The following is a 26,985-nucleotide window of genomic DNA, read 5'->3' on the forward strand; positions in this document are numbered from 1 at the left end:
CACATAGTTGCAGACTCATTTTTTTTTTTCCTTCCAGTCATGCTTACAGGTACTAAAGTAGAGGAGGCTATCACTATTGGGCCTGCAAAGTATTTATGCAGCTCCTACTGTATACACAATACTGTGTTCCCTCTATATATCTTTCTGAGTAAGTGGTAGAGGGTTTGGAAAGTGATGTATCTATATACTGGAAAACAATAGGGAAGATGAGTTATATGTAAGTAGGAGTGATCAGATGTCCTGATTCATAGCTTTTGTCCCAGAATCCGGTCTGGTTAGCACCCTCCTTCAAAAGCACCCTAGGGTGTGAGGGCGATCTGTCACCCCCTGGACTGCCAAAGGTGATTTGGCTGATCTGGCTGGCTAGGCTGTTTTCCTCTTCCTCCCTCACCACTCCATGTGCATCTTGGAGCTTGGAGCTACATGCTTGGCCGAAGAGGACGACCTTCCCTGATACGGGAGGACCGCTCTTCCGTCAAGGGTCTAGGAGTAGCTGTGTTCCCCTGCTACAACCTCCAAACGAGCTCTCAAAAGCCTCCTGGTTTGTGTGCTAACTTACATGGTGGCCCTAGCTGTAGGCAGGATGACCGTATCTGCCTATGTGCCTGGGACAGTCTTGGCTTATGCTTGTTACCCTGATTGGATGATAAGTTATATAGTTAACTCTATGATGGATTATCTTCAGTAGAATTTTCCCTCTGGTTCATAGCATTAAACAGGTGCCTTGTGAAATCCTTCAGCTTGAGAAGGAATTTAGCACATAAGACGTCTAAGCATAAGAGAGAACAATAGAATCAAAGAACAGAGATGAAAACATGATAAATAAATTAAAAACACACTGTGGGGACTCGTAGAATAGGCAGCTTAATCAGAGTTGAACGTTGGGATCTGGTATTTCTGAAAACCAACACGCAAATCCAGACTGGGTTTAAACCCATGACAATATGCAAACTAAGTGGGGATTAATAATTTTTAGGGCCTTTTACTCAGTAATTCCATTTCTTCAATTTTTTATTCAGGTTATTTTATGACCTGGATGTTTAGAATTTTCACAAACTACATAAAGTGTTTGTGGTACCAGTGCCTATATTTTAAGTTGTGCACTTTATTTGCTATCTCCAGAGAGATTCAAGCAGTTTAATTACCATCTATATACAGGTACATTAAATAAACTCTTAAAGAATTTATTTTAAAGAAGAAAAACATCTTCTTTTTCAACCTCAAGTTTCTATGATTCTTACCAAGAGTAGTTCCTCTTGTGAGTAACCATAATAAAATTATCCACAAGAGATGCACAGGGAATGGTAAGCAAGGCCTTCTATTGTTCAAATTGTAAGGGATCTGGGGAGAAACTACTATAAGAAATAAAATCACCAGACTTTGTATTTCAATTCCTTTGCAGCAATTAAAGCACCCAAACCTTGTGAACCTCATTGAGGTGTTCAGGAGAAAAAGGAAAATGCATTTAGTTTTTGAATACTGTGATCACACACTTTTAAATGAGCTGGAAAGAAACCCCAAAGGGTAAGTGACACAGAAACTGAGGCTCTTGTGGCCATTTGGTTTCATTATATGTGGGATTAACTGTGGCAAATTTCAAATATGAAACACCGTCCTCTTTCTACCAAGATGTGTCTGCTGGCTACCCCTTTCCCATCTGAGTTAGGATGTGCTCAGAGGAACACGAATATTAACCTAGAATAAAAATATTTAGGAAGACAAATCTACTGCAAATATACATCACAACACGTTTTGAGGCTAACTTCCCTACAGGCATACCTCGGAGATATTGCAGGTTTGGTTCTAAATCATTGCAATAAAGCCGACATTGCAATAAGGTGAGTCAAATGAATTTTTTGGCTTCCCAGTGCATACAGAAGTTATGTTTACACTATATTGTAGACTATTAAGTGCTCAATAGCATCATGTCTAAAAAAGCAATGTACATACCTTCATTTAAAAATATTTTATTGCTGAAAAATGCTAACCATCATCTGAACATTGAGCGAGTCATAACCACTGGTCCCAGATCACCATAAAATACAATAATAATGAAAAAGTTTGAAATATTAGGAGAATTACCAAACACAGAGACACAAAGTGAGCAAATGCTCTTGGAAAAATGGTGCCAGTGGACTGCCTCCACAGAGGATTTCCACAAACCTGCAATTTGTGAAAAAACACAATGTCTGTGAAGTACAATAAAGCAAAGCACAATAAAGCAGGGCAATAAAACGAGGTATGCCTGTCTTGGATTGTCTCAATTCAAGGAATGAACCATGGTTCAGTATTTGGATTCCACTGAAATTAGAATCCATATAATTCACTAAAAGGTTAAAGGAGAAAAAATACATGTGGTTGATAAAATTTGAAAAGGCAGTTGATAAATTCAACATCCTTTCCTGATTATTAAAAAAAAAAAAAAAACCTTAGCAAAGTGGGGTTAAATGCTTTCCTAGTGCATATGCGTGCACACACACGCCCCTCTTCAAATCAACAGCTAGTTTTATACTCAGTACTAAAGGAACCACCATTAAAGTGAGAAATGAGGAAGTCAGTTGTCACTACCATAAGGCAACACTGTTCTGAGAGCTCTAGCCAATGTAATGTAATAAGAAAGACAAATAGAATATGTAACTTTGGAAACAAGATTGAACTGTCTTTATATGGATGATAGTATTCTACAAAATCTAAGATAATTGCCTAAAGGATCATTATAACCAGTGGAATTCAGTATAATGAGTACAGCACTCCAAATTCCACACATAAAAATTAACCGCTTTTGTATCAATGAGCACTTTAGGAAAGCTAGTGGAGAAGGATCTCATTCAAATATCAGTAACAAAAAAGTTTAGAAATAAAGATAAAAAGAATTGTTCAGACTCTACATAGGAAAGACAACTACAAAATTTAAGTGAGGTACATAAATGATTTTATTTAAATGAACATGTATTTCTGGGTAGAAATATTCATTATTATAAAGATATTGCTTCCCTAATTTATTTATTTATTGCACAAAATCTAATCAGAATGCCAATGGGATTTTTTTTTTAACTTGAAAATCAAGTTCTCTAAATCAAGAAATTTTTTAAAAAGAAAAAAGGGGACTTTAACTGCCAAATATTAAATTATATCAGCTTTAGAGATTCCTTTGACAAAATGTACCATAAACAAAACTAAAAAAGAAGTGGCAAATTAGGTAATTATTTGCCAGATGAAGAATTAATATCATTTCACTTGCAGATTTTGCAAATCAAATGTTTTAAAAGATTAGTGCCCCATTTGAAAATATATTCATTCAAAAAAACTTGAGTAAAATACTATTGTTTTTCCAGCTAGGTGCTAAGGATATAGCAGCAAACAGAACACATTAAAAAAGTTGCCTGGGGGTGCCTGGGTGGCTCAGTCGGTTGAGTGTCCGACTTCGGCTCAGGTCATGATCTCATGGTTAGTGAGTTCGAGCCCCGCATCTGGCTCTGTGCTGACAGCTCAGGGCCTGGAGCCTGTTTCAGATTCTGTGTCTCCCTCTCTCTCTGCTCCTCCCCTGTTAACACTCCACCTCTCTCTCAAAAATAAAGATAGATAGATAGATAGATAGATAGATAGATAGATAGATAGATAGATAAATAAATAAATGTTCATTTATTTTTGAGACAGAATGTGAGTGGGGGAAGGGCAGAGAAGGGGGGGGGTTCACAGATTTTGAAGCAGGCTCCAGGTTCTGCGCTGTCAGCAGAGCCTGATGCAGGGCTCGAACTCATGAACTGTGAGATCATGACCTGAGCCAAAGTTGGCCACTTAACCTACTGAGCCACTCAGGCACCCCTAAGTGGTTTTCATCTTTTAACCAAGAAAGGACATTCAGAGAAATTTGTAGTAAGAAAATAATCAGATAGGTGCAAAAAGTTACACATAAGAATGTTCAACACATCATTATTTACTACAACAACAACAAACTGGGACTGACCTAATTTTCCATTAGTAAAGCTTTGGTTAAATGCACTTTGCTATATCCATACAATGGAACACTATGCATCCAACCCATTAATAAGGAAGTTGGATAGTTCATGTTCTGGGGAAAATGTTCATGAAATGTTATGTGGAAAAAAAAGATTATAAAGCATAATTTTCAGTGTAATTGAAAATTTATTTTGAATTGTCCCTATATCCTAGTGAATGCACATATTTTCCTCTGAAAATAAAAATTAATTAAAAAACACAGTTTAAATGAGGAATTAATTCATAGTTCAACTTTATTGTGAACAAAATAGGGTTTTGTGTTGGCTTAGACAATAGATTGTTCAGCCATCCTATAAGTTAATTTATAAATTACATTTTCATAAAACTTAGAAATATAATTTTTTTAATGTTTATTTTTGAGAGAGCGAGAGACAGAGTGTGAGTGGGGGAGGGGCAGAGAGAGGGAGACACAGAATCTGAAACAGGCTCCAGGCTCTGAGCTGTCAGCACAGAGCCCGACATGGTGCTCGAACTCACAGACCATGAGATCATGACCTGAGCCAAAGTTGGACACTTAACTGACTGAGCCACCCAGGTACCCTCATTTTATTTTTTAGAGAGACAGAATGCAAGCAGGGGAGGGGCAGAGAGAGGGGGGGACACAGAATCCAAAGCAGGCTCCAGGCTCCGAACTGTCAGCACAGAGCCTGATGCAGCCTTGAACTCACTGACCACGAGATCATGACCTGAGCCGAAGTCGGACGCTTAACCAACTGAGCCACCCAGGTGCCCCTTTGAAACTTAGAAATATAATTGTTCAAGGCCCTGAAAATAAAACGTACAGTACATACTACACGTGTACCTGTTTAATTGAACTAAACATCTTTCTCTTCCCTCTATGATGCATAAGCTTTCCTGCTGGTAGGACTTAGCTGATGCTCTTCCTTTAATCTAGATTATTCTAAACTTTTCCACTTTCCCTATCTCTATCATAATCTTTACAATGAGAAATCCTATCCCCCACTCCCTTCTTAAAACCTACTTAGAGAACAGCCAGGAGAGTGTAAAACCAGTGACTAGCAAACAGAGGTAAACAACCAGGCCACATACATACCAACCCTCTTTGAGCCGTTGTTTATTAGGGTAAATTCGCGGTTTGGGGAAGTCACGGTGTGCAGCCATGAGACAATGGACGTGGTGGATGTGTGGGATGGGCTGTGGGATGGTGAGATGATCATCCAGAGACCCGAGGACTAAGTTACCTCATGAAGAAGAGCTGATTTAACACTGAGATGGTGAAAGTACTGCTTCCTCTGCCAGATGGAACCTCTGGTGTCCTCTGCTTTGTGGCGAGCACAAAAAGCATTTGTTAGATAATAGCGGCATAGCGAGTACTGAGTACTGCGACAGTGTCGGATTTGCTCAGGTAAAGAAACCACATGGATATACAGCAACTGAAATTGGCATCATCTGGTTAAACTTAAAACGATCTAGTCCCATTCTGTGTTCTACAGTAAGTACAATGGGTAAGTTAATTGGTGATGTGATAGACATTGCCTTCCCGCCAGAGAAAGGATTTTCTTTCCCATTGCACCACGTATAATGGAATAATCCTGCCTTCAGGAAGCTTAAAATCTAATGAGGAATCAGAGATACAAAAGAAAAATTAGAAATGGTTATAATGTTATAAAACTACTAATGGGTTTATAAAACTATGGCTGTCCACTCCACTTCTGGCTGACAATAGCATATTATGTACATCTGTAAACCAGGGCTTCAATATCTTTTTTTTTTTTCAATTTTAGCTTTATTGAGTTATAGTTGACACATAAACGGTTTGAATTTCTTTCTCTTTCTCAGTTAACTGTTCACAGAAAATTTCCCGTGAGACCGGGTGTGGTCTGGTGGAGAGATAGCAGTGAATCATGAGTACTGAGAAATACATTAGTGAGGGTTGCACAAGCGTCATGTCCCAGATTATGAAGTGGGGAGATCCTTTCTCTGAAATGGCTTCCTGATTTCCGTGGGGATGGTGGGATCGCTGGATGACAGAAACCAAGTAGTAGTACTTCGTTTCCAGAATTGCTGTAATAGGCAACAGAGCCATAGTGATGATCAAAATGTTTTAATTAATCATAGGTTCTCTCAAACCAAAATAGATGGGCAGATCACTAAAGTCCTGTTTGTTCTATAAAAACTGGGGACTAGAAGCTTGACTTGAGTCACCCCAGTAGCCAATTCACAGATCCAGGGCCTTGTGAACCAAGGGAAGACGGCTGTCCTTGAAGCATAGCCCTACAATGACATCACACATATGTATTTAATTCTTCCCCTTAGCTTGCCCTAAAGTAGTCTGCCGCCATTTACAGGACAGTTGTACACTGGGAAAAGAGAAATACCCTATCTTTTGGGAATTAACTGGACAATGCTCTGAGGTAAAACCAGTCCCCAGTGACTTTGAAAGCCACTGCGGTTCATCAGTTTTGGGGGATGGGGAGCATTAAGCATTAGGTCTTGACTCAAATCCATCTCATGATCATCCTACCACATCCACAAATCCATCCTTGGGATTATTTCCCCATTTCCTAACTGGGTAGTTGAAATAGATACACTAACAGACGGAAAAAGAGCCAGTTGGCCCTGACCCAAGGAATGAAAACTCTTGTGGTAGGAAGAACCTAGTAGAAGTGTCTGGTAGGCTGTTTCTTTACCAAAATAGAAAACTGAGGGGCGCCTGGGTGGCGCAGTCGGTTAAGCGTCCGACTTCAGCCAGGTCACGATCTCACGGTCTGTGAGTTCGAGCCCCACATCAGGCTCTGGGCTGATGGCTCAGAGCCTGGAGCCTGTTTCCGATTCTGTGTCTCCCTCTCTCTCTGCCCCTCCCCCGTTCATGCTCTGTCTCTCTCTGTCCCAAACATAAATAAACGTTGAAAAAAAAAAAAAAAAAAAAGAAAACTGAAAGCCATACTACGTATTCGAGGAAGAGCATAAATTGGTGCTACCATTATACACTTTGAGGAGACACAGTTGGGAGGTAGATAAGCATGTTGCATGTGCAGAATCCTCTCCAACACTCCTATCTTCTCAGATCTTTGGATCTCCTCCTCCTCATTTTCCTAATTAATTTCTGGCAGTCAACTTCAATTGCCATAGACAACCATTTCGTCTAGGTTTCAATCAACCAATTTAGCAATCAACTAGACCCACTCCTAGCTGCTCCAGATAGTCTGTTGAAACTAGAATCTCTAGTAAGTTTGCCCATAGTGTTATAATCAGCCCAGTCTAAAATTATGATTCTTCCTGTCTGGTCCTACATCAGTGAAATCCATTTTTACATGCATTCACCACTGTAAATTAGCAACATCTTATTGTTCTTTTTTTGCTGCACAAACCCTTTTCCTCTGTTTGACTTTGTAATAGGCCCCCTGGGACATGCTGAAATCTGACTTTGAGAGGTGATGGGGGGAGGAGCCTTGAGAAGAGGCATCCCCAGGTCATGCACCTGCCTCAAGTGAGAACACTAGAGGCTTCTTGTCAAGGCAAAATCAGCCTCATCGTACAAGTCTGGCCACTGCTTTGCACGACACGGGATGTTTGGTGGGAAACTGGGGTGCTCTTAGTAATATGAATACTCCCAAGAGTCACATTTCAATTCTTGAGGCTTAGATAGCTCTTTCTCAGTTAATTAACCGAGAAACGAATTAAACTCACACAAGTCAAATCTATGTTGTCACTTAGCACCCTGTAGGATTATTCTCAGTGTCTGATTTTTCAGTCATTTCACGGTATTCCTATGGGTCCACAAAGTGAGCCCTATAGACATAAGTAAAAAGGGGTTCTTTTAGGGCAAGCATTGAAACTCTGGCTTCTTAACTGTGCCTTGAACCAAGATATAAAAGCCCTAAACGTGACCTCTTTAAAAATTTCTCATGAAGTTAGAAAGAGCCAGCACACCCCACTCTTCTTTGATTATTTACGTTTCCCATATTATTCTATCACATTCAGTCCACCAAAGCCCTGCCTTGAGAAGGCACTTTTTCCAGATGACCACAGATGATGATTTAACAATTATCTCATCACTAGGTGCCCATCTACCATCTATTCCAGTCACTAATGGTAATTAAGTTCTCCTGCCTTCAGACCTAATTAAATCAGATAGCCAATCCCCAATTCCCAATCCTTTTTGCCCATATCTACTTCTGGTATTGAATTCTGAGCAGGTTAGGATTCAACAACATAATTCACTCCAGCTAGTTTAAGCAAAAAGGGATTTATTACGGAGTGTTAGTTTATAAAATTTCTGAGAGTGCCAGAGAAACAAGCTTAATTTAAGTACCTAATGGATACCAGGTACCTTTCTAGGCCTCGGAGCCACAATAAGGGACAAGACAAAGTCCTTGAATTGGAAGAAAGCACAAGGAGTCAGGGAATGCCTAGGGAAAGGAGGAGAATGGACCATAAACACAAAGATCTGGGGGTCACAAGCCTAGGCATGTTCAGGGAATGGAGGAACCGATGGGGCTGGGGCAGAGTACCTGTGGGAATGTGGGAGGAGACAGAAGGGGAGGAGGACAGTGTGAAGGGGCTGGTAGACCAGAGTAATTAGGTTGGCTTTCATTCTAGGATAGCAAGGGTTTACCGAGAAGAACTCCTTTCATCTCGGGTCCTGACAATGAAATCAGGTTTTCCCATATTAAGTTATATAACAAATTAAAACAAAGATGCTGCGTTCTGATGTGAGCATCAGGATTCCCCTGAGTGACCGAGAGAGAGAGAGAGAGAGAGAGAGAGAGAGAGAGAGAGAGAGAAGTCCCCTGAGCAATCCAGTCTGAATTCCCTGATGGCGCCACCCTTATTACAGTCTTGAGCTAGGATGTCTAGTTTTTGCTCTGAGGCCTTCATTATTCCTTGCAATATCCGTTTCTGCACTCCCCCCAGAGGATGATATTTAAACACTGAGTGTCAGTTGACTTCTTCAGAAGGTTTTATTTCCCTTCCGAACACTTTGAGAAATGCTGCCTGTGGCTGAATAATGTTGCAACTCTCTATCTTTTTGGAATGAGCACTGTGTGAATCTGTATTCTCTTTGATAACTATCTTCTCTTTGTAGGGTCAGTGGTATTTGTTTGTAGTTGGTATTTTGTATATATGTTGTGTTGCCTGTGATGGAACCTGCCTTCTTGGAATCTGAGCTGACTATTCGGTTTAGGGGCACACCATGACACTTGATGTGAGATGCCATGAAACAAAGACTCCTCTTCCACAGTGAGAGCTCAGGACTTCCTTACGGCATTAGTTCATGCCTGATTCCATGTTATCGATGCTAGAACCCTGGGTCCTGCCAGTCCCCATCTTGTTTCCCAATCCCAGGACTTGAGCCCCTGTGCCAGCCGTCCTTTGATCCCACCTGGCATTCCATTTCTGCATGAATCGGGTCCAGTGTTACTCTTGCTGGTCCCTCACAAGGACTGAAATCCACCTCCCTTCCCTCCACCACCACCACTGTAATCAGAATCACCCGATCTCACCAGCATTATTAAATTTGCCACCTAATTAACCTTCCTGTATCTGCTTTGCCCCCAGAAATCCATTCTCCATATTATGCCACTTGCCTTCTTGAGTCCTTTCAATGACTTTCCTTTAGATTCACAGAAAATCCAAACTACCTACCCAGATCTGTAATCCCTCATGACTTGGCCTCTGCAAGCCTCACCTTCTTCACTCATGCTTTGGCCACACTGGCCTCCTTATTGCTTTTCCCACACTCCCCATTCTTTCTTACCTCAGGGTCTGTTGCTAGTCTTTTGAGGCTCTTTTTGTCTTTGTATAGCATCTGAGTCCCGTCTACTGGCCTCACCTGATCTCAGACCCTCATTTCCTGAACCTATGGAGATACTAAAACCCAGACTCTTAGGGCATAGACTTCTTAATAAACTTGCAGGGCACTGTTCCATTTTTACACATGAGGAACACTGAAGGCACATATAACTGGCCCAAGGTTATAAAACTTGGAAGCAGGGATTTGAACCGTGCCTCATAGTGCTCAAAAATGGCTCTACTATTCTATTACAAAAACATTTAAGCGATGTCTCCAGCTTGGCTCTGGGCAAAGAGGGGAAAAAGATCAAGTTATATCAGAATTCAGTGTGGGAAACAGAAATGGCTCTAGATACTTCCAGTGGAAAGGGATTAATACTGAGAATTAGGGGCTTTCACAATATTAATAATACTTAATAATTAGAAGAGCTGGAGTCAAAGGGCTGCCGTCAGCCTGTGAATATCAAGAACATGCCGCCATAATTGTGACCTGAGATCAGAAAACTGCCCTGAGAAAAATACCTCCACACACTTGCTGCTTCTCCATATATGCCCCAGCTCCACACGGTGGTGTCTTGTGTGGACCAGCGACACCTGCAGGATGAGTTTAGTTTGTAAAAAGTGATCTAGGGGCGTCTGGGTGGCTCAGTCAGTTAAGCGTCTGGCTCTTGATTTCTGTTCAGGTCACGATCTCACGGTTGGTGAGTTCGAGCCCCACACGGGGCTCCTCACTGACAGGTGGATCCCACTTGGGATTCTTCCCCTCTCTCTGCCCCTCCCCCACATGCACTCTCTCTGTCTCTCAAAATAAAGAGAAATTTCTAAAAAATTGATCTAAACATAGGATTTACATTTCCAAATATGATAAAATATTAAAGCTGAACGACTAGGTGTGTTTGGGATATTCGATAATCCTAAATTTTTTAATTAAAAAATTTCACAGTAGGCATTTAGCAAAAGACATCTTGTGTTTCAGATTTTGAAACTATGCAACCAGCAACCCCCATCTCCATGAATAGGGTTGAAAAACAAACAACACCCAGATAAAAATATTTGCGGCACATATGCTGACTCCAGTGTATGTTGAGTCTTCATAAATCAACTTAAAAAAACTTTTTAAAGTTTTTATTTATTTTTGAGAGACAGAGAAAGACAGAGCATGCGTGGGGGAGGAGCAGAGAGAGAGGGAGACAGGGAACCCGAAGCAGGATCCAGGCTCGGAGCTGTCAGCACAAAACCCGTTGCAGGGCTCAAACCCATGAACCACGAGATCATGACCTGAGCCGAAGTTGGACGTTTAACTGACTGAGCCACCCAGGCATCCCTTCATGAATCAATTTTAAAAAGAGTAAACAGACCAGTCAAAAAAGACATAAAGGCCATGAACAGGAAGCACACAAAAGAAGAAATGTAATGTCCAATAATCATGTGAAAATTAAAAGTCACTAGTAATTAGTAAAATGGAAATGAAAACCAAAATGAGCTTTTTCTTTTAACCGCAGATTGGCAAACATAACTTTGGCAAAACCGGCTGTTGGCAAGACAATGAGGGGACAGGGGCTTCGATGCGCAGATGTTTGGTGGGAGCGTTAATGGGTCTAACCTTTCTTAGAGAAGGTAGTTTGGAAGTATGTAACTGAAAACGTCTTCAGAGGGACAGTGATGTGAGCAATGGCAAAATGTCAGCAGAAAGTTACGGGGAATGTAATTGCTATCATCTATAGAGATGGCTACACGAAGTAGACTCGTCCCAGATGGAGTGGAAGTTACCCAGATCCCCATTTCCGCAATGGAAAATACCTTCCAGTATTTCCAGGGCTCTGCAGGGACAAGAAGCATCCAGCCTTCCATCCTCCTGGGGGCTGTGTTCTCCCTGGCTTCCCCTGGCTGGGGACCTGCCTGCTTACGGGTGTACGAAACTTACAAAACAACTGTAGCACGTGTTCGAGTGTGTTTACCACCAAACCCTCGGAAGTCAGTCTTCCAGTTTGCCCTTCCTCCTACAGGTCCTACCTGCAGAATCAAAATGTAACTTGTGCCTACCGTTAGCCTTAGAAATCCCACCTCTAGAACTTACCTTAAAAAGATGATTACAGATGTTCATTGACATGTTGTTTCTAGGCATAAAATTGGGTCAACCTAATTGCTCACCAGTGGGAACTAAGTAAGTAAACTATGACACATCCGTATAATGAGACCATGAAATAGGTGTAAACGTATTAGTATTTGTGCCGCTATGTATTAAAATGTTTCTGAAAGAGGTGGGGGGAGTTGCAGAAGATGAAATGTATGACTAGCCAGGTGTGAGAGGGATTTCGTCACGGATATGCTTTTATACTCTTTAAATGTTGAGCCATACAAACACATATATTTAAAATTAAAGTTAAAAAGTAAATGCAGGGACGCCTGGGTGGCTCAGTCCGTTAAACGTCCAACTTCAGCTCAGGTCGTGATCTCGCAGTTCGCGAGTTGGAGCCCTGCGTCAGGCTCTGTGCCGACAGCTCAGAGCCCGCTTCGGATTCTGTGTCTCCCTCTCTCTCTGCCCCTCCCCTGCCCTTTCCCTCTCAAAAATAAAAATAAAAAATGAAAAATAAAAACAAAAAAAATGAAAAGTAAATGTAGAGAGAGACAGAGAGAGGGAAAGGAACAGAGATACCTGAAGAAACACAGATACCTGTGCATTCCAGCAATTATTTTGGGGTAGCAAGTTTTGAGCCAACACTTTGTATTCTTTTGCTTGTCTGTAGTGTTTGGATTTTTGTGATAAGCATGTATCATTTTTGCAGAACTAAAGTTTTTAAATTACAAAAGAAAATTGTATATCTATAATGAAAATATAGTAAAGGAGTTTTCATTAACACATTAAGAAAATGTATTTCCAACACACCCTTTGCACCCTGTTTGTTGGCCATGACAAGCCCTATGCATTCCATTTCTGTTCCCGGCTCTTGGCCCTGACACTTCAGCTTTGGAGTTTTCAATTCCTTTTTAATTTTCTTTCCCCGCCAGAGTTGCTGATGGAATGATCAAAAGTATATTATGGCAAACACTTCAAGCTCTTAATTTCTGTCACAAACATAACGTAAGTAACATTTTCTAATATATTTGTCAATTTATTCTTTTCTTCTCAATAGCTCAACGATCTATTTAAAGAGGCAAAGACAGAGGGAAAGGAAGAAAGCTACAGAATATGGGAAAAGCAAGTCATGGCTTTTTTTTCCCAATTTCTGTAAGAACCAGATTACTAATTCCTTATGAATTAAAAATTTGTATAAACTTGCTGTTCCTTTTGCTATCCTGCTGATGATTCCTGTGGTCATATTTGCAGGATGTGTAACTCCCCATGGTACTTGATTTGATTTTGTTTTTGTTTTGTTTTTTTAATTTTTTTTAACGTTTATCTATTTCTGAGAGACAGAGACAGAGTGTGAGCGGGGGAGGGGCAGAGAGAGAGGGAGACACAGAATCCGAAGCAGGCTCCAGGCTCTGAGCCATCAGCACAGAACCCAAAATGGGACTCGAACCCGCAAACCGTGAGATCCATGACCTGAGCTGAAGTCAGTCGCTTAATCGACTGAGCCACCCAGGCGCCCCAGTTTGATTTTGTTTTTATGTTTCTTGAGTCTTTTATTCTCTAACAGTCTCCCTTCCTCTATCCTTTTTCTAAAATGTTTTCATTATTAGTTTTTTACACCCATAGTTTTCAAACTTGAGCATGTATCAACCCCCTTGGAGGTCTTATGAAGACAGTTTGATGGTGACTTTTGAAATCTATTATTTCTTCTGCATATATTAATTCAAATTCTATGGAGAACAACCTACCCTCATGGACTCTGGCTACTGTAAAATACCGTCAGAAAAAGATGTGATTATTTCCTTTACTTGTCAGTGCTCATAGTGATAAGTTGTTATGTTAACAACCTCCAAGAGTGAATAATGAAGGGTTTGGGGTGGAATGCAGGCATCATTTCAAATTTATGGGTTTTAGGGGCGCCTGGGTGGCTCAGTCGGTTAAGCATCCAACTTTGGCTCAGGTCATGATCTCGCCATCCGTGAGTTCGTGAAGGCCCCGTCTCGGGCTCTGTGCAGACAGCTCAGAGTCTGGAGCCTGTTTCAGATTCTGTGTCTCCCTCTCTCTCTGCCCCTCCCATGCTCACACTCTGTCTCTCTCTGTCTCTGAAAAATGAAGAAACCTTAAAAAAAAAGTTTTTTAAAAACAAATTTATGGATTTTATATATTGATGTGTTTCAATCCTTTGCTTTCATCATTCTCTCTGATGTTCAAATTGTCCCATCTTGGGCCAGCGGGAGCTTCTTTAAGTTGGCTTCTGGGGACTCTTGCTATAATGATAGTTTTTAAAAAATAACTCTAGACCTTTTGAGTTGGTGCCTAGACAGAGGCAGTGCCTGCACAAAGGTACAGACTATCTTATGGTCAATTTAATGCCAGCAGAATGTCTATCATTGTCTAGGATCACTGGAAAAGAATGCAAAATCATGGAAATGGATTTCAATACTTAGTGGAAGCTTCCTTTAGTTGTAAGGAAGTTAATGAAGAGTTCATTAGGATCAATCAGAAGCTTATATTTTGTATTAATAAAGTATAGAGAGGTGTGCCTGGGTGGCTCAGTCGGTTAAACGTCCAACTTCGACTCGGGTCGTGATCTCACAGTCCGTGAGTTTGAGCCCCGCATCAGACTCTGTGGTGACAGCTCAGAGCCTGGAGCCTGCTTTGGATTCTGTGTCTCCCTCTCTCTCTGCTCCTCCCACTCTCACACTCTGTCTCTCTCTGTTTCAAAATAAATAAAAACATTAAAAAAATTTTTTTTAAACGTATAGAGAGATAGTGTTCACAAAATACATAAGCCTGTTCTTCATGATGCAAACTGTGCTTTTAAATACTTACTAAAGATGATGCTGAATCAAAACCACATCTCTGTTGCTTCCCACCATGCTATCAGAGGTATTACAGTTCACCTAAGATTCCTGTAGGAGTCTTATGGGTAATTAAAATGACTTTTAAAAAATTCTATTTACCATAAGTGTTTGTACCCCATCCATATATAATCAGGCACTTACCTGTGTACTAGGTTATAAGCCTGAATGCAGTATCTGGACTGATTTATCTCTGTATCTCTTTAATACCTAGCCTGGGTCTTTTTATATAAAAGGTTCTCACTCAATAAATATTTATTGAATAACTGGATGAATGAATGAATTAATCAGACAGTCAGACAGTCAATCAACTTACCTACATGATTGTGACTTACTATTTCACAAACCCAAACATTATTATAACTCAATGCAACTGCCATCATTTCTCTGCTTGGAACAACATGTTCTATATCTTAAGCTTTAAAACCTCCAATCAATTATCTTTGACCTTTATTTTTTTTATGTTTATTTACTTATCTTGAGAGAGAGAGAGAGAGAGAGAGAGAGAGAACACAAGTGGGGAGAGGCAGAGAGAGAGGGACAGAGAGACTCCCAAACAGGCTCAACACTGTCAGCACGGAGCCCGATGCACAGCTTGATCCCATGAACTATGAGATCATGACCTGAGCTGAAATCAGGAGTCAGTGCTTAACCGAGTGAAGCCACCCAGGCACCCCAATGTATGACCTCTATTAAAAATGGATATTTTTTTCAGACAAACTTCCCTCCTCCAACATAGGAATTACTTTTGAACTCTGTTTATCTCATTTTTTTTATGCACTGGTAAGCCTTTGTGTATCTTTTTATTTTATCACTGAAATGCATGCAAAGGAAATGAGTTAGGTCATATATAAGACCATGACTACCTTATTATCCCCAGAGTGGTGATCCTAACCCAGACAAGGAAGGTTCAAGTTATAAGGGATCGAGGCCTTGTTACTCAAAGTGTGCTTCACAGAGATCCCCTGGGAGCTCTTTAGGAATGCAGAACATCAGGCCCACCCTAGATCTACTGAATCAGAATCTGCATTTTAACAAGATCTCCAGGAGATTCATGTGCACATTATATTTTGAGAAGCACTGGACTCGAGAAAATACCTACTCATTTTGTTCTTTCTGACCCTTTAATATTGCCAGGATAAGTTATCTAAGTGACCCATTGAGCATCATTATGAACGCATGGATTTTTATATGCTTGATATAATAGACAAAAAGAACTTCATCTCAAAACGACAAAACTACAGTGACTTTCAAAGAGATGTGTGTTTGGGGCTGCAACATCCATCATCGTCTTGTTAATGTTAACGTTCTCATTGTCAAGAAGGAGGTCCCTTTCCTCACTGCTGTATCAGTATCCATCTCTAAAGCTCAAGGAGAACAATCTTCTCAAATAATAGTAAACTTTTTGAGAGACAGAGGGAGAGAGAGAGAGAGAGAGAGAGAGAGAGAGAGAGAGAGAATCCCAAGCAGGCTGCACACTCATCTCAACCCTGAGATCAGGACCCGAGCCCAAATCAAGAGTTGGATGCTCCACAGACTGAGCCACCCATGTGCCCCACAAACTATTATTTAGGGGCATCTGGCTGGCCCAGCCAGTGGAGCATGTAACTCTTGGATCTCAGGTCATGAGTTCAAGCCCCACATTGGGTATAGAGATTACTTAAAAAACAAAATCTTTAAAAAAAAAAAGGAATAGAAAACCATTATTCGATCAGGTTGTATAAGAAGCAATTTGTAGAAGTTTCTGGAGATGATTCTTAACATTGGGGGTCATGGATACCTCTTCTTGTTGGCTTGTGAGCCAGTAAAAAAGAGATTATACATTAGCCACAATGACCCAACTTGAGCAACATTTTCTAAAAGCCGTATATGCAACCCAAGTTACTGAAAGGACCTGCTTCTGTCACACTGACAGGCAGGTTTCTTGCTCTTTGGTGGAAAGTAACCTGATTGCAGGAGGCCTGCAGAGTTTGCACTGAGTGTGGCTTTGCAGCAGGGAAGCGGATGCTGTCTGCCTAAGCATCTCCCCTTCTCCGTGCTGGACTTCTTACTGTTCCAGGGATTTTTACTTTTTTCTTCTTCAACATCCTATTCCTCTTTTTTTTTTTTTTTTTAATTTTTTTTTTCAACGTTTATTTATTTTTGGGACAGAGAGACAGAGCATGAACGGGGGAGGGGCAGAGAGAGAGGGAGACACAGAATCGGAAACAGGCTCCAGGCTCGGAGCCATCAGCCCAGAGCCTGACGCGGGGCTCGAACTCACGGACCGCGAGATCGTGACCTGGCTGAAGTTGGACGCTTAACCGACTGCGCCACCCAGGTGCCCCTCCTATTCCTCTTAATAGTAGTCTCTCTTACCTGCACCTACACCAATAATTTTTCTATTTCTTTGGGACACATCAGTGCTTCGTTTTTGCCTTTGTATTTTTTGGTTGGAAAATAAATTGCTAAAAATTTCACATGGATTTGCATTAGATCCAAAAATCATATTTAAACAGGCCAAAAGTCAAATGTCAGTGTGAGCTCATTTGCTTGGTAATGCCACACATAGTCCAGAAGTTTTAGAATATGACACAAACTCTTTTAAGGGACATAACCTGTTCCTAGTAAATCACCAACTATTGTGAGTACGACTCAGCGTTAATTCAAGTTTCATAAACGTGTTGCTTAAAAGGTCGGACGTCAAAACTGTGTTGGTTTATATTACAACAATGTATTTTTTTAATTAATATGCAAGGCCTTAGGACTTTAAAGGGACCTAGAAATTTCTTCTGTTAGTCATATAAATTATAGACAATTGATAATAATTGAGACCAAATAGGAACCAGCTTCTACTACCACTGCCATTTTTGTGACCTAAACTGAATTTAGGACTCAGCTTTTTCTCTTCCCAGATAGCTATCATAGAAGCAAAGAAAAATTGTTGCAAAATTGCTATTTTGGCAGGAATATATAAAGGGACTGACAGCACAGCAGAGAAGTGAGGCAAAAGGAGTGGATGATTGTGACGCTTAATCCAGAGACCCTGTCAGTGGCCATCTGCAGTCACAAGATTGTTGCGGGAATGAATTCGCGAGCAAGTGCTCTGAAAAGGACAGAGCTCTGTATGAGGGCTGAGCTGTAGAAGAAGAGGGACATCATTTCTAGCCGTTTGCTTGTTTGGGAAGGAGGCACAGAAAGATAAAGTTCTGAAGAATAGGGCCCGAGTTGTGTTCTGGGCGAGAGGGTCTCCATTACATGGAACAGCCATTTCTGGAACAGCGATGAGTGAGGCTCACTCAGCCCGCCTTCATCCTTACCCCAGCTTGGCCCTCGCACATCCAGCGAGGGGCACCTGCCCCATCCAAGGCCATTACAGTGAGGCAGCCAATTGTAAGGTCTCCGCCTCTAGAGGGATAGCGGGAGCCTGTCGGAGGTGACAGCGCCTCACGGTGGTGTCCCGCTCTCCCAGCGGGAACCCGGACAGTGCTGGGTGGGCATCTCTCAGGAGAGCTGCTGGTCTTTCCAGGTTAGCTCATGCTGAGGAAGAATAAGTGGTTCTCATCCCCTGATGCCGAAGGCTTTAGTGTCTCTCCAGAAGTAGGTGACCATACATCTCAGCTTTCCCAGGACAGTTGTGGTTTGTTTCTATTGTCCTGGCATAGTTACCAACAGAGCCCCTTTCACACGTCCCGATTCAGGCAACAAATAATATGGTCACTCTAATTACAAGCCAATTTTTAAGCAACTTTGTTGTTGTTGTTGTTGTTGTTGTTATCATTCAGATCTTTTCCCAGTGTCTCAAATCTGCAATACTTATTCAACCTAGATTGTGATTCTTGGCTGGCAGGAGTTATCAGAGCTACATGGAGTCTAATCTCATCTAGGGCTTCACCTCTTCTGGTTTAAGTAGAGTGCAGTAAAAAGTGGCAAAAATACTTGTGTGACACCACCTTCTCCAAGAAAAAAAATTTTTTTCATATCTAACAATTATGATGTCAATTTCTTCACTTATATAGCAGCATTTTGACTTTTTTCTTTTGTTACGGTAAGATTTACAGGTGGAAATTTGCCCACTAACGTTCTTTTAGGAAAATGAACGAAAGCGTATTTGTTTGAATCTCATAGGCTGTGTTTATCATTTAAACTAATAGTTAATGTTTATGCTTTGTCGTTTTGATGGCTCAGAGAAATGATCCAGTGTTATCTTACAGTGTATTCACAGAGATGTAAAACCTGAAAATATTCTAATAACTAAGCAAGGAATAATCAAGATCTGTGACTTTGGGTTTGCACGAATTCTCAGTAAGTAGCATTTTTTTTTAAGTTTATTTTGAGAGGCAAGGGTGGGGGAGAGAGAGAGAGAGAGAAAGAGAGAGAATCCCAGAGAGGATCTGTGCTGTCAGCACAGAGCCCGATGCAGGGCTCAAACTCACAAACTGTGAGTTGATGACCTGAGCCCAAATCAAGAGTTAGAGGCTTAACTGACTGAACCATCCGGGTGCCCCATAAGTAGCAATTTTTTATGGACTCATCCAATGCAGAGGATTATGAAATGATATAAGATCTTACTTTAGATACTGAATGTATGCTAAATGTGATGTTGTTATTATTCAGAGAGGAAGAGTTCACTTTTACCTTCTAGCCAGGACATGGGTTTGCACTTCAACTGTGCTCCACTCCACTAGAATTTATTGGATGTCACATGTATGTGCTTTGCCTTGTAGAGAAGATGAAAAGAATTATAAGATGTATGTCTGCTCTTCATGCACTTATAATTGAAGTAAAAGAACCAAAAGAATAATACAAAATGATTCGCAAAGAAGTACCAAAGTGAGGGTCCAGATCCTTCCCTGGAGAAGGTTCCCTGTGTGCTAGAGAGGTCGGGAAAAACTATGTAGTTGGTAAGACTAGGAGAGTAAATGGAAAATTAAGGAGAGGATTCAGAGACAGTGCTAAGAAAAGGGAAGTCATCCCAGTCGTGGGGATGGGGGTAACCAAAGGGAAAGGGGAATAGACCATTATTTCTCCCTGAATCTAGAACTGCACCGCAGGCAAAACCTGTATTTGCAACAACTCATTGGAAGGCGGGTGTGTCCATAATCGGTATCCTGATAGGACCAGACACAAGGGGCTTCACAATGCACTAGGAAGTTGTTTTCAACCTGAAGTTGCACTACAGAAATCCTCATTCCCACCTGCCTCTCTTTGGAGGATGATATAGAGGCTCACTAGCGGAGGGACCCCCAGGAGTTGAACTTACTGACCGAGTGCACAGTGGAACTATTTACTCAATCAGTGCCTCACCGCATCAACGGTTAGGAGTGCTGTGGCCTCCGAGTTACTGAAGCTTGCCTGAACGCCTGATCTGCTCTCGGGAGTAGTTCATGTGTTACAAGAATGTGACCCACCTGATCTGATTGACGCATTTGCAGTTCCAGGAGATGCCTACACTGATTACGTCGCTACAAGATGGTACCGAGCTCCTGAACTTCTTGTGGGAGACACGCAGTATGGCTCTTCAGTAGACATATGGGCTACCGGTTGCGTTTTTGCAGAACTTCTGACAGGCCAGCCACTGTGGCCCGGAAGATCAGATGTGGACCAGCTGTATCTGATCATCAGAACACTGGGTAGGAGTTGCATCTTATGGCTTACAGAGTTGCTAAATTGTTGTAGCAATGGTACATTCCTGTAATGCGCAGCAAGAGCTTTCTTGCTCCTCCAAAGTGCTGCTCAGGATGCTTGTTCTGGGTTGTAGCCAAAGCCCAACCATTTTCTCAATGTGGAGCCGTAACTCCTCGCACTGAGGAGTTTTCAGATTCCTTTCCAAGTGAAGCCAATTAGCCATGGAATAAACCACACACTTACTTTCCACATCAGGCTAAGATAGGGGATATGAGTCATCCGCATAGAGCTTACTCTAAGAGAGGTTTGATCAAATGTGATTTCTGCCCACTGTAAAAGAGGAGTCTTCCCCCTTTACTGTAGAGCAGGGGTCAGCAGACTTTTCCATAAAGGGCCTGATGGTAAATATTTTAGGTTTTGTAGGCTCTACAGTCTCTGTTGCGACTCCTTGACTCTGCTCCTTTGTATACAGCACTTAAGAATTTATGGATCACTGGGGCACCTGGGTGGCTCAGTCAGTTAAGCATCTGACTCTTGATTTCAGCACAGGTCATGATCTCACAGTTCATGAGATCGAGACCCTCATCGGGCTCTGTGCTGACAGCATGGAGCCTGCTTGGGATTCTCTCTCTCCTTCTCTCTCTCTCTGCCCCTCCCCCATTCTCTCCCTCTCAAAATAAATAAATAAACATTAAAAAACAAGAATTTACGAATTACTTTCAAACACATCATCTTTACCAGTCTTAAGAACAACCCATGATGGGGTGCCTGGGTGGCTCAGTCGGTTAAGCGGCCGACTTCGGCTCAGGTCGTGATCTCGCGGTTTGTGGGTTCGAGCCCCGCGTCGGGCTCTGTGCTGACCACTCAGAGCCTGGAGCCTGTTTCAGATTCTGTGTCTCCCTCTCTCTATAACCCTCCCCCGTTCATGCTCTGTCTCTCTCTGTCTCAAAAATAAATAAACGTTAAAAAAAATTTTTTAAAAAAAGAACAACCCATGAAGGACATTGTAACATTTTTAATCTTGCCTATGTTACACATGCGGAAACTGAGGCTCGGGGAGCTTCCGCGATTGGCCCCGAAGGCATACAACAGTTAAGTGCACAATAGGAATGCGACTCAAGGGGCCTCTTTCACAAGCTTCCACGTGTGTCAGCATCCGTGGCAGGTGGAAGAGGACATCAGCCAGAAGGGGGGCTGTGGCTTTTCACACCAGCAGCACGGACGCAAGGAAAGCGGTACACGCACACACAAGATGGGCATTTCCGTGTTCCTTTGCCGCAGGCTCTCCTGGCAGTCTGGCTGCCGGGCGATGGGACCACTGCTGTTTGGTCTGATGCACGTCCCTGTTCCAACACATCTGTCTGGAGAATTCTACAGCATGAAAACTGTGGGGGAGAATGTCACCACAGGCCACACCTTAGGTGTGTACATACCTTAGGTATATATTGTCTGACTGATTTCCTGAAAGGCGTGTGGAAATTTACCTGATGCAATCATTAGACTTGAGTTCAAATCCTGGGTCTTTTTTTTTTTTTTTTTTTAATTTTTTTTTTCAACATTTATTTATTTTTGGGACAGAGAGAGACAGAGCATGAACGGGGGAGGGGCAGAGAGAGAGGGAGACACAGAATTGGAAACAGGCTCCAGGCTCTGAGCCATCAGCCCAGAGCCCGACGCGGGGCTCGAACTCACGGACTGTGAGATCGTGACCTGGCTGAAGTCGGACGCCCAACCGACTGCGCCACCCAGGCGCCCCCGAATCCTGGGTCTTTTAATGACCATGTGACTTTAGACAGGTTATTAAACTTCTTCTTTTTGTAAGTTTATTTATTTATTTTGAGAGAGAGAGAGAGTGCATGCACACAAGTGGGAGAGGGGCAGAGAGAGAGAGGGTAAGAGAGAATCCCAAGCAGGCTCCATGCTATCAGCAAAGAGCCCCACGTGGAGCTCGATCCCACAAACTGTGAGATCATAACCTGAGCCGAAACCAAGGGTCAGATGCTTCACCGACTGAGCCACCCAGGTGCCCCGGGGTTACTAAACTTCTGAGCCTCGTTTAACTCACTGGTGCAGTGGAGGTGAAAAATAGCAACCACTGTAGATTGTGATGAGATCACATGTGTAGAGCCCTCAGCATGGGTTTCTTACCTCCTCTCTTGGTGGGAGATGAAGGGCAAAGAGAGGTGCACGGAGAACTGACCTCCCCTGAGAAGGCAGGAGTTTGCAGCAGTTCAGACCTCCCCAACCTGAAAGGAACGATCAGGCTCAGCATTTCTGGTACATCTGGACCTCAGAAGTTAACCATTTAAACACTTTTATTTTTATTAAATTTATCATGAGTTACATGATTTGTATTTTACAGGAAAACTAATCCCAAGACATCAATCTATCTTCAAAAGTAACCAGTTTTTCCATGGCATCAGTATTCCTGAACCGGGAGACATGGTAAACTTGCTCAATTTTGGATATTTTATTATTTGTGTTGCAGCCTTCTCTAAAGGGGGATTTTTAAAAATATGTATACTTTTGGCTCCTGTTTTCCTTCTAGAACACACTGACATGGATCAAAGAAGTTCTGTAAAGCTACACATATTAACCAAGAGAATGCTTTAAAAGCCTACTTGCCCTAAGTTAAACTTACAGTTAAATCTGAAGTGAGAGTATATTTAATTCCTTACATAAACACCTTGATCCTTTTTTTTAATGTTTATTTATTTTTGACACAGAGAAAGAGAGAGACAGGACATGAGTGGAGGAGGAGTAGAGAGAAAGAGAGGGAGACACAGAACCCTAAGCAGGCTCCAGGCTCTGAGCTGCCAGCACAGAGCCCGATATGGGGCTCGAACTCACGGACCGCGAGGTCATGACCCAAGCCGAAGTCGGACGCTTAACCAACTGAGCCACCCAGGCGCCCCATCACCTTGATCCTTTTAGTCAAAACACTCAGTACCTTTCTGTTAAACAGTGCTTACCTACCGTTAGGTACTTACTGTCATCTTCTTTATTTTGAAAACACGCAGCCTCTATTTTTTCAGCTTGTGAAACAAAGCCCAAATCAATAAAAGCCATTTCTTCACAGCGGATATTTTCACGTAGAAAGTCCTTCTACAAAGTGATCCTCATTGTATCCAAATCAAAACTCCGAACCGCATTGATCACTGCTAGGCTCTTGCTGTGGTCTCTGCCTTTCTTTGGGAATGTGTCAATGACTTGACCCTCTTATTCTCTATAGACATTGATTTCCTACCTGTGTTACCTGAGTGTGGCCTATGGTTTTTAAAGCCCCGTGTGGTTTAAATTCTGCCCGTAGGATGAAAGGGCAAGAGGTGTGTGCCCACATTCAAGCTGTGTTGGTACAAGAGGTGTGCAGGGGTGGGGTGATCTGGAAAGCCACTTCGTGATTTATGGCACATGTGACAATCTGAGGTTTGAATGGTCCCAGCTCTCTCTCTGGCCACCCTTTCATTTTAGATTTGGTATTTCATATAATACTTTGAGATATAGATATAGATATAGATATAGATATAGATATAGATATAGACACATACATACATACTAGATTTCTTTTTTATATTTGTTAAAGCTTTTAAGAAGTACAGCAAAAGGTTAAAATTGAATTAACAAGGCTAGAGGTTGAATTACAGAGGAATATTTATATAATGTATTTAATTTTAAAGAATGAAATACACATTCACAAGTACACGCTGCCTCGTTAAAGGGCACTATGACCGTTTATCTTTGAAGCTTACCCTTCCCCAGGTGCTCCTCCCTCAATCCCATCCTCTTCCCTCCCTACTATCCTGAATTTTGTGTTTAGCATTCTGTTGCTTTTTTTTTAAGTTTTTTAAAATGTGTTTAAAATTTATTTTTAAAATTTTATTTTTTTAAACATTTAAAAAAATGTTTAAAATTTATTTTTTAAATAAATATAAAAAGTTTTTATTTTGAGGGAGAGACGGAGGGAGTGTGCTCACAAGTGAGGGAGGGGCAAAGAGAGAGGAGAGGGAGAGAATCCCAAGCAGGATCCATGCGTGGAGTCTGAGGCAGGGCTCTATCTCACCACCGTGAGCTCATGACCTGAGCCAAAATGAAGAATCAGACCCTTAACCAACTGAGCCACCCAGCGTCCCTCATTCTGTCGCTCTCTGTAGTTCTCACACATGTAACTCAACATATTTGCATTAATGCACAAAGGGTCCCTGTAACAGATCTGGCACAGATGAGATATTAAAGTACTGTTGTAGAAAAAATAAAATAAAACAAAATACTGTTGTAGGATTTCAGGGACATTTGAAGGTCACATTTACAAAGCATCAGTTGCAAGACATTGTGAAATTAAGAAAATAATTCCAACTTTTGTTTTTTAAACCTTTACACTACAGTGTAAAATTATATAAAAACAGGACTTTTTAAAAATCCTTAAAAGGAACCATCTAACCTATGGGGGAAAGTCTTTCACCAAAGTGTTCTTATTGCTAATGTTTTCAAAACTAAATATAACTTTGTTGTTGTGTAACATTGAAATTCTTTATTTTGTTTTCTAGGAAACTCTTGAAGAAAAGTTTTCAGAAGCTCATCCCATGTCTTTGAATTTCATGAAGGTACTTAAGAATCAAGTATAACCATTATTGACTGTTAATTGTAATAATTGAGGCTGGTAATTCTGGGAGGGGTTGATGGTAGGGCAAATAATGCCAAGGTAGGATGTAGTCATTGAAAATAATAAGGAACTGTAAAATAATTACAGTTAAAGGAACATCAGTAGTTGAAGCTGTAATCTTTCTAACATGTCCATTAAAACTAGTTGAAGACAAAAGAGTATAATTAGTGTTTGCTGTGATGAACACCATTACTTCTTTTGCATTTATTAGGAAATTTGCTATTAAGTCAGTATATTCAGACTATAGAAATTTATGAGGATGAATGTACTCCTTAAATTTGAAGGTCTAGAATTGTACTGTCCAAGATAGTAGTCACCAGCTACATATTACTATTGAGCACTTGTAATATGGCTAATTAGAATGAAGATGTACTAGATTTCTATGAAAATAACTCTAAAATAATATTAAATATTTCATTAAGAATCTTTAGGAGATTAATTACATATTGAACTGATAATGTTTTGGATACACTGGGTTAAATACAATTTAAGATCACTTAAAAAAAATTAGTAGACCAGGAAAACACAGAAGACATGCAGACACCAGAAATAGCCCCTACACTATGCCCAAAAGAAATAGTCAAAGGATGAATTCTAATAAAAAGCAGAAGAAATTCACCTATTACTAGTCTGCCATTCATGCTTGACCAACGGATCCAATGCTAGAAGGTGTGACTCTTACATCCACCATGGACTCGAAAAGCTCTTAGTGGGATACAGATGGAGATATCAGTAAGGATATCTATCTTTAACAACCAATTAAATTCTATCTATAGCCATGGCTTCAATACTATTCATCAGAATGACTACTCATCAGAATGAGCTTTTTAAAAATATACATTCCAGTATCTAACCTCAGATTTACCAAAGTAGAATCTCTATGAATAGGGCCTTGGAATTTGTATCTTTAAACATCCCCGTAGGTGATTATGATTTACAGCCTAGCTTGGAAATCATCTGATCTAGAAGGTAGAACCATCTGAATGACCTAGCGTCCATTTTGTAGACTAGCCACTGTGCTAGTGTTGGTCGCTGCCAAGGTGCTATCCAGGGTGCTGGATGCCTCTGGTCTGAGTCCTCCTGAGAGCCTGACGCCTCAGACTTGCCTTTACCACTGCTTCACTGGCCCCTCAGCTGCCTTCTGTCTGCCTCACTGCTCTGACCTGCCTTAACTCAGCACTCCGCAGGCCCTGCCCTAGAAGTCCAGTTCCCCAACCTTGTTCTGGACAGGTTGTTCTGACCTACCTGCAATTTAACAAAACCTCCTGCAGGGAGGGTGTCTGTCAAGCACTGTAATCCCAACCCATTCTGAGGTGCAGGCCAAGCCTTGTTCTGGTTACTCCTCTAAATAACCAGAGAGAAAACTTAAGTTGCCCTGCAACTCCAGGGCAGAAAAACTCCCAAGGTATAGGACAGATCCCTGTCCTCAGCTCCAAAGGTGAAGTACTCTGTTGCCCTGCCCAAGATTCTGGATGAAGCTGGTTTTGTCACTGAGCCATTTGATTTATACCTGTAATGTCTGACCTGAGATCCAAGGATTCTCTAAGTGCATCAAGGATTGTGCTGTTCTGTGGGTCACACCCTATCTCCTAGACACCTGCCCCAGGTTAGATGAAGGAAGGCTTTCTTTCACTAATTGCAATTGAGACATCTTTAACAACAAATAAATACCAGCTGCCATAACAAGTCATTATCCCATGGAACGAGGCCATCATCTATGCAGGCGGCTGCTCAGATGGATGAAGTGCCAGCCAATGACTGTGCCAAAGTCAGTGGTGGCCTGCAGTGGCCAATCTATGGCAGAGTTCTTGTGTTCTCTTCATTATGAGACACAATAGACACTGGATTATTTATTTCCCGGTTGCTTTCATAGGCATAACATCCTGTCACTCTATCAGTTTAATCTGGTCAAAGAAGTCTGTCGACTCTTGGAAATATTTTTAAGGGTTTTCTGTGAAATTTGAAGTTTCGAGAAAAGGATCTTGACATGTACTTTGCAGTTCCAA

General features: G+C 41.4%; 1 protein-coding gene across 4 annotated transcripts in view; it reads left to right on the forward strand.

The window, feature by feature from the left end:
• CDKL4 (cyclin dependent kinase like 4) overlaps positions 1-26,985 on the forward strand; it is a 50,203-nt gene that overhangs the window by 15,574 nt on the left and 7,644 nt on the right. For all 4 annotated transcript variants that reach the window (XM_045054660.1, XM_006930347.5, XM_003984302.6 and 1 more), the window contains exons 3-8: positions 1,403-1,524; positions 12,787-12,859; positions 18,906-18,996; positions 20,127-20,324; positions 22,682-22,764; positions 24,864-24,920. In XM_045054660.1, coding sequence (XP_044910595.1) covers positions 1,403-1,524; positions 12,787-12,859; positions 18,906-18,996; positions 20,127-20,324; positions 22,682-22,764; positions 24,864-24,920 — 624 coding nt within the window. The remainder of the gene's footprint in view (positions 1-1,402; positions 1,525-12,786; positions 12,860-18,905; positions 18,997-20,126; positions 20,325-22,681; positions 22,765-24,863; positions 24,921-26,985) is intronic.

The sequence above is a fragment of the Felis catus genome, chromosome A3, assembly GCF_018350175.1.
Source record: "Felis catus isolate Fca126 chromosome A3, F.catus_Fca126_mat1.0, whole genome shotgun sequence".
NCBI classification, from domain to species: Eukaryota; Metazoa; Chordata; class Mammalia; order Carnivora; family Felidae; genus Felis; species Felis catus.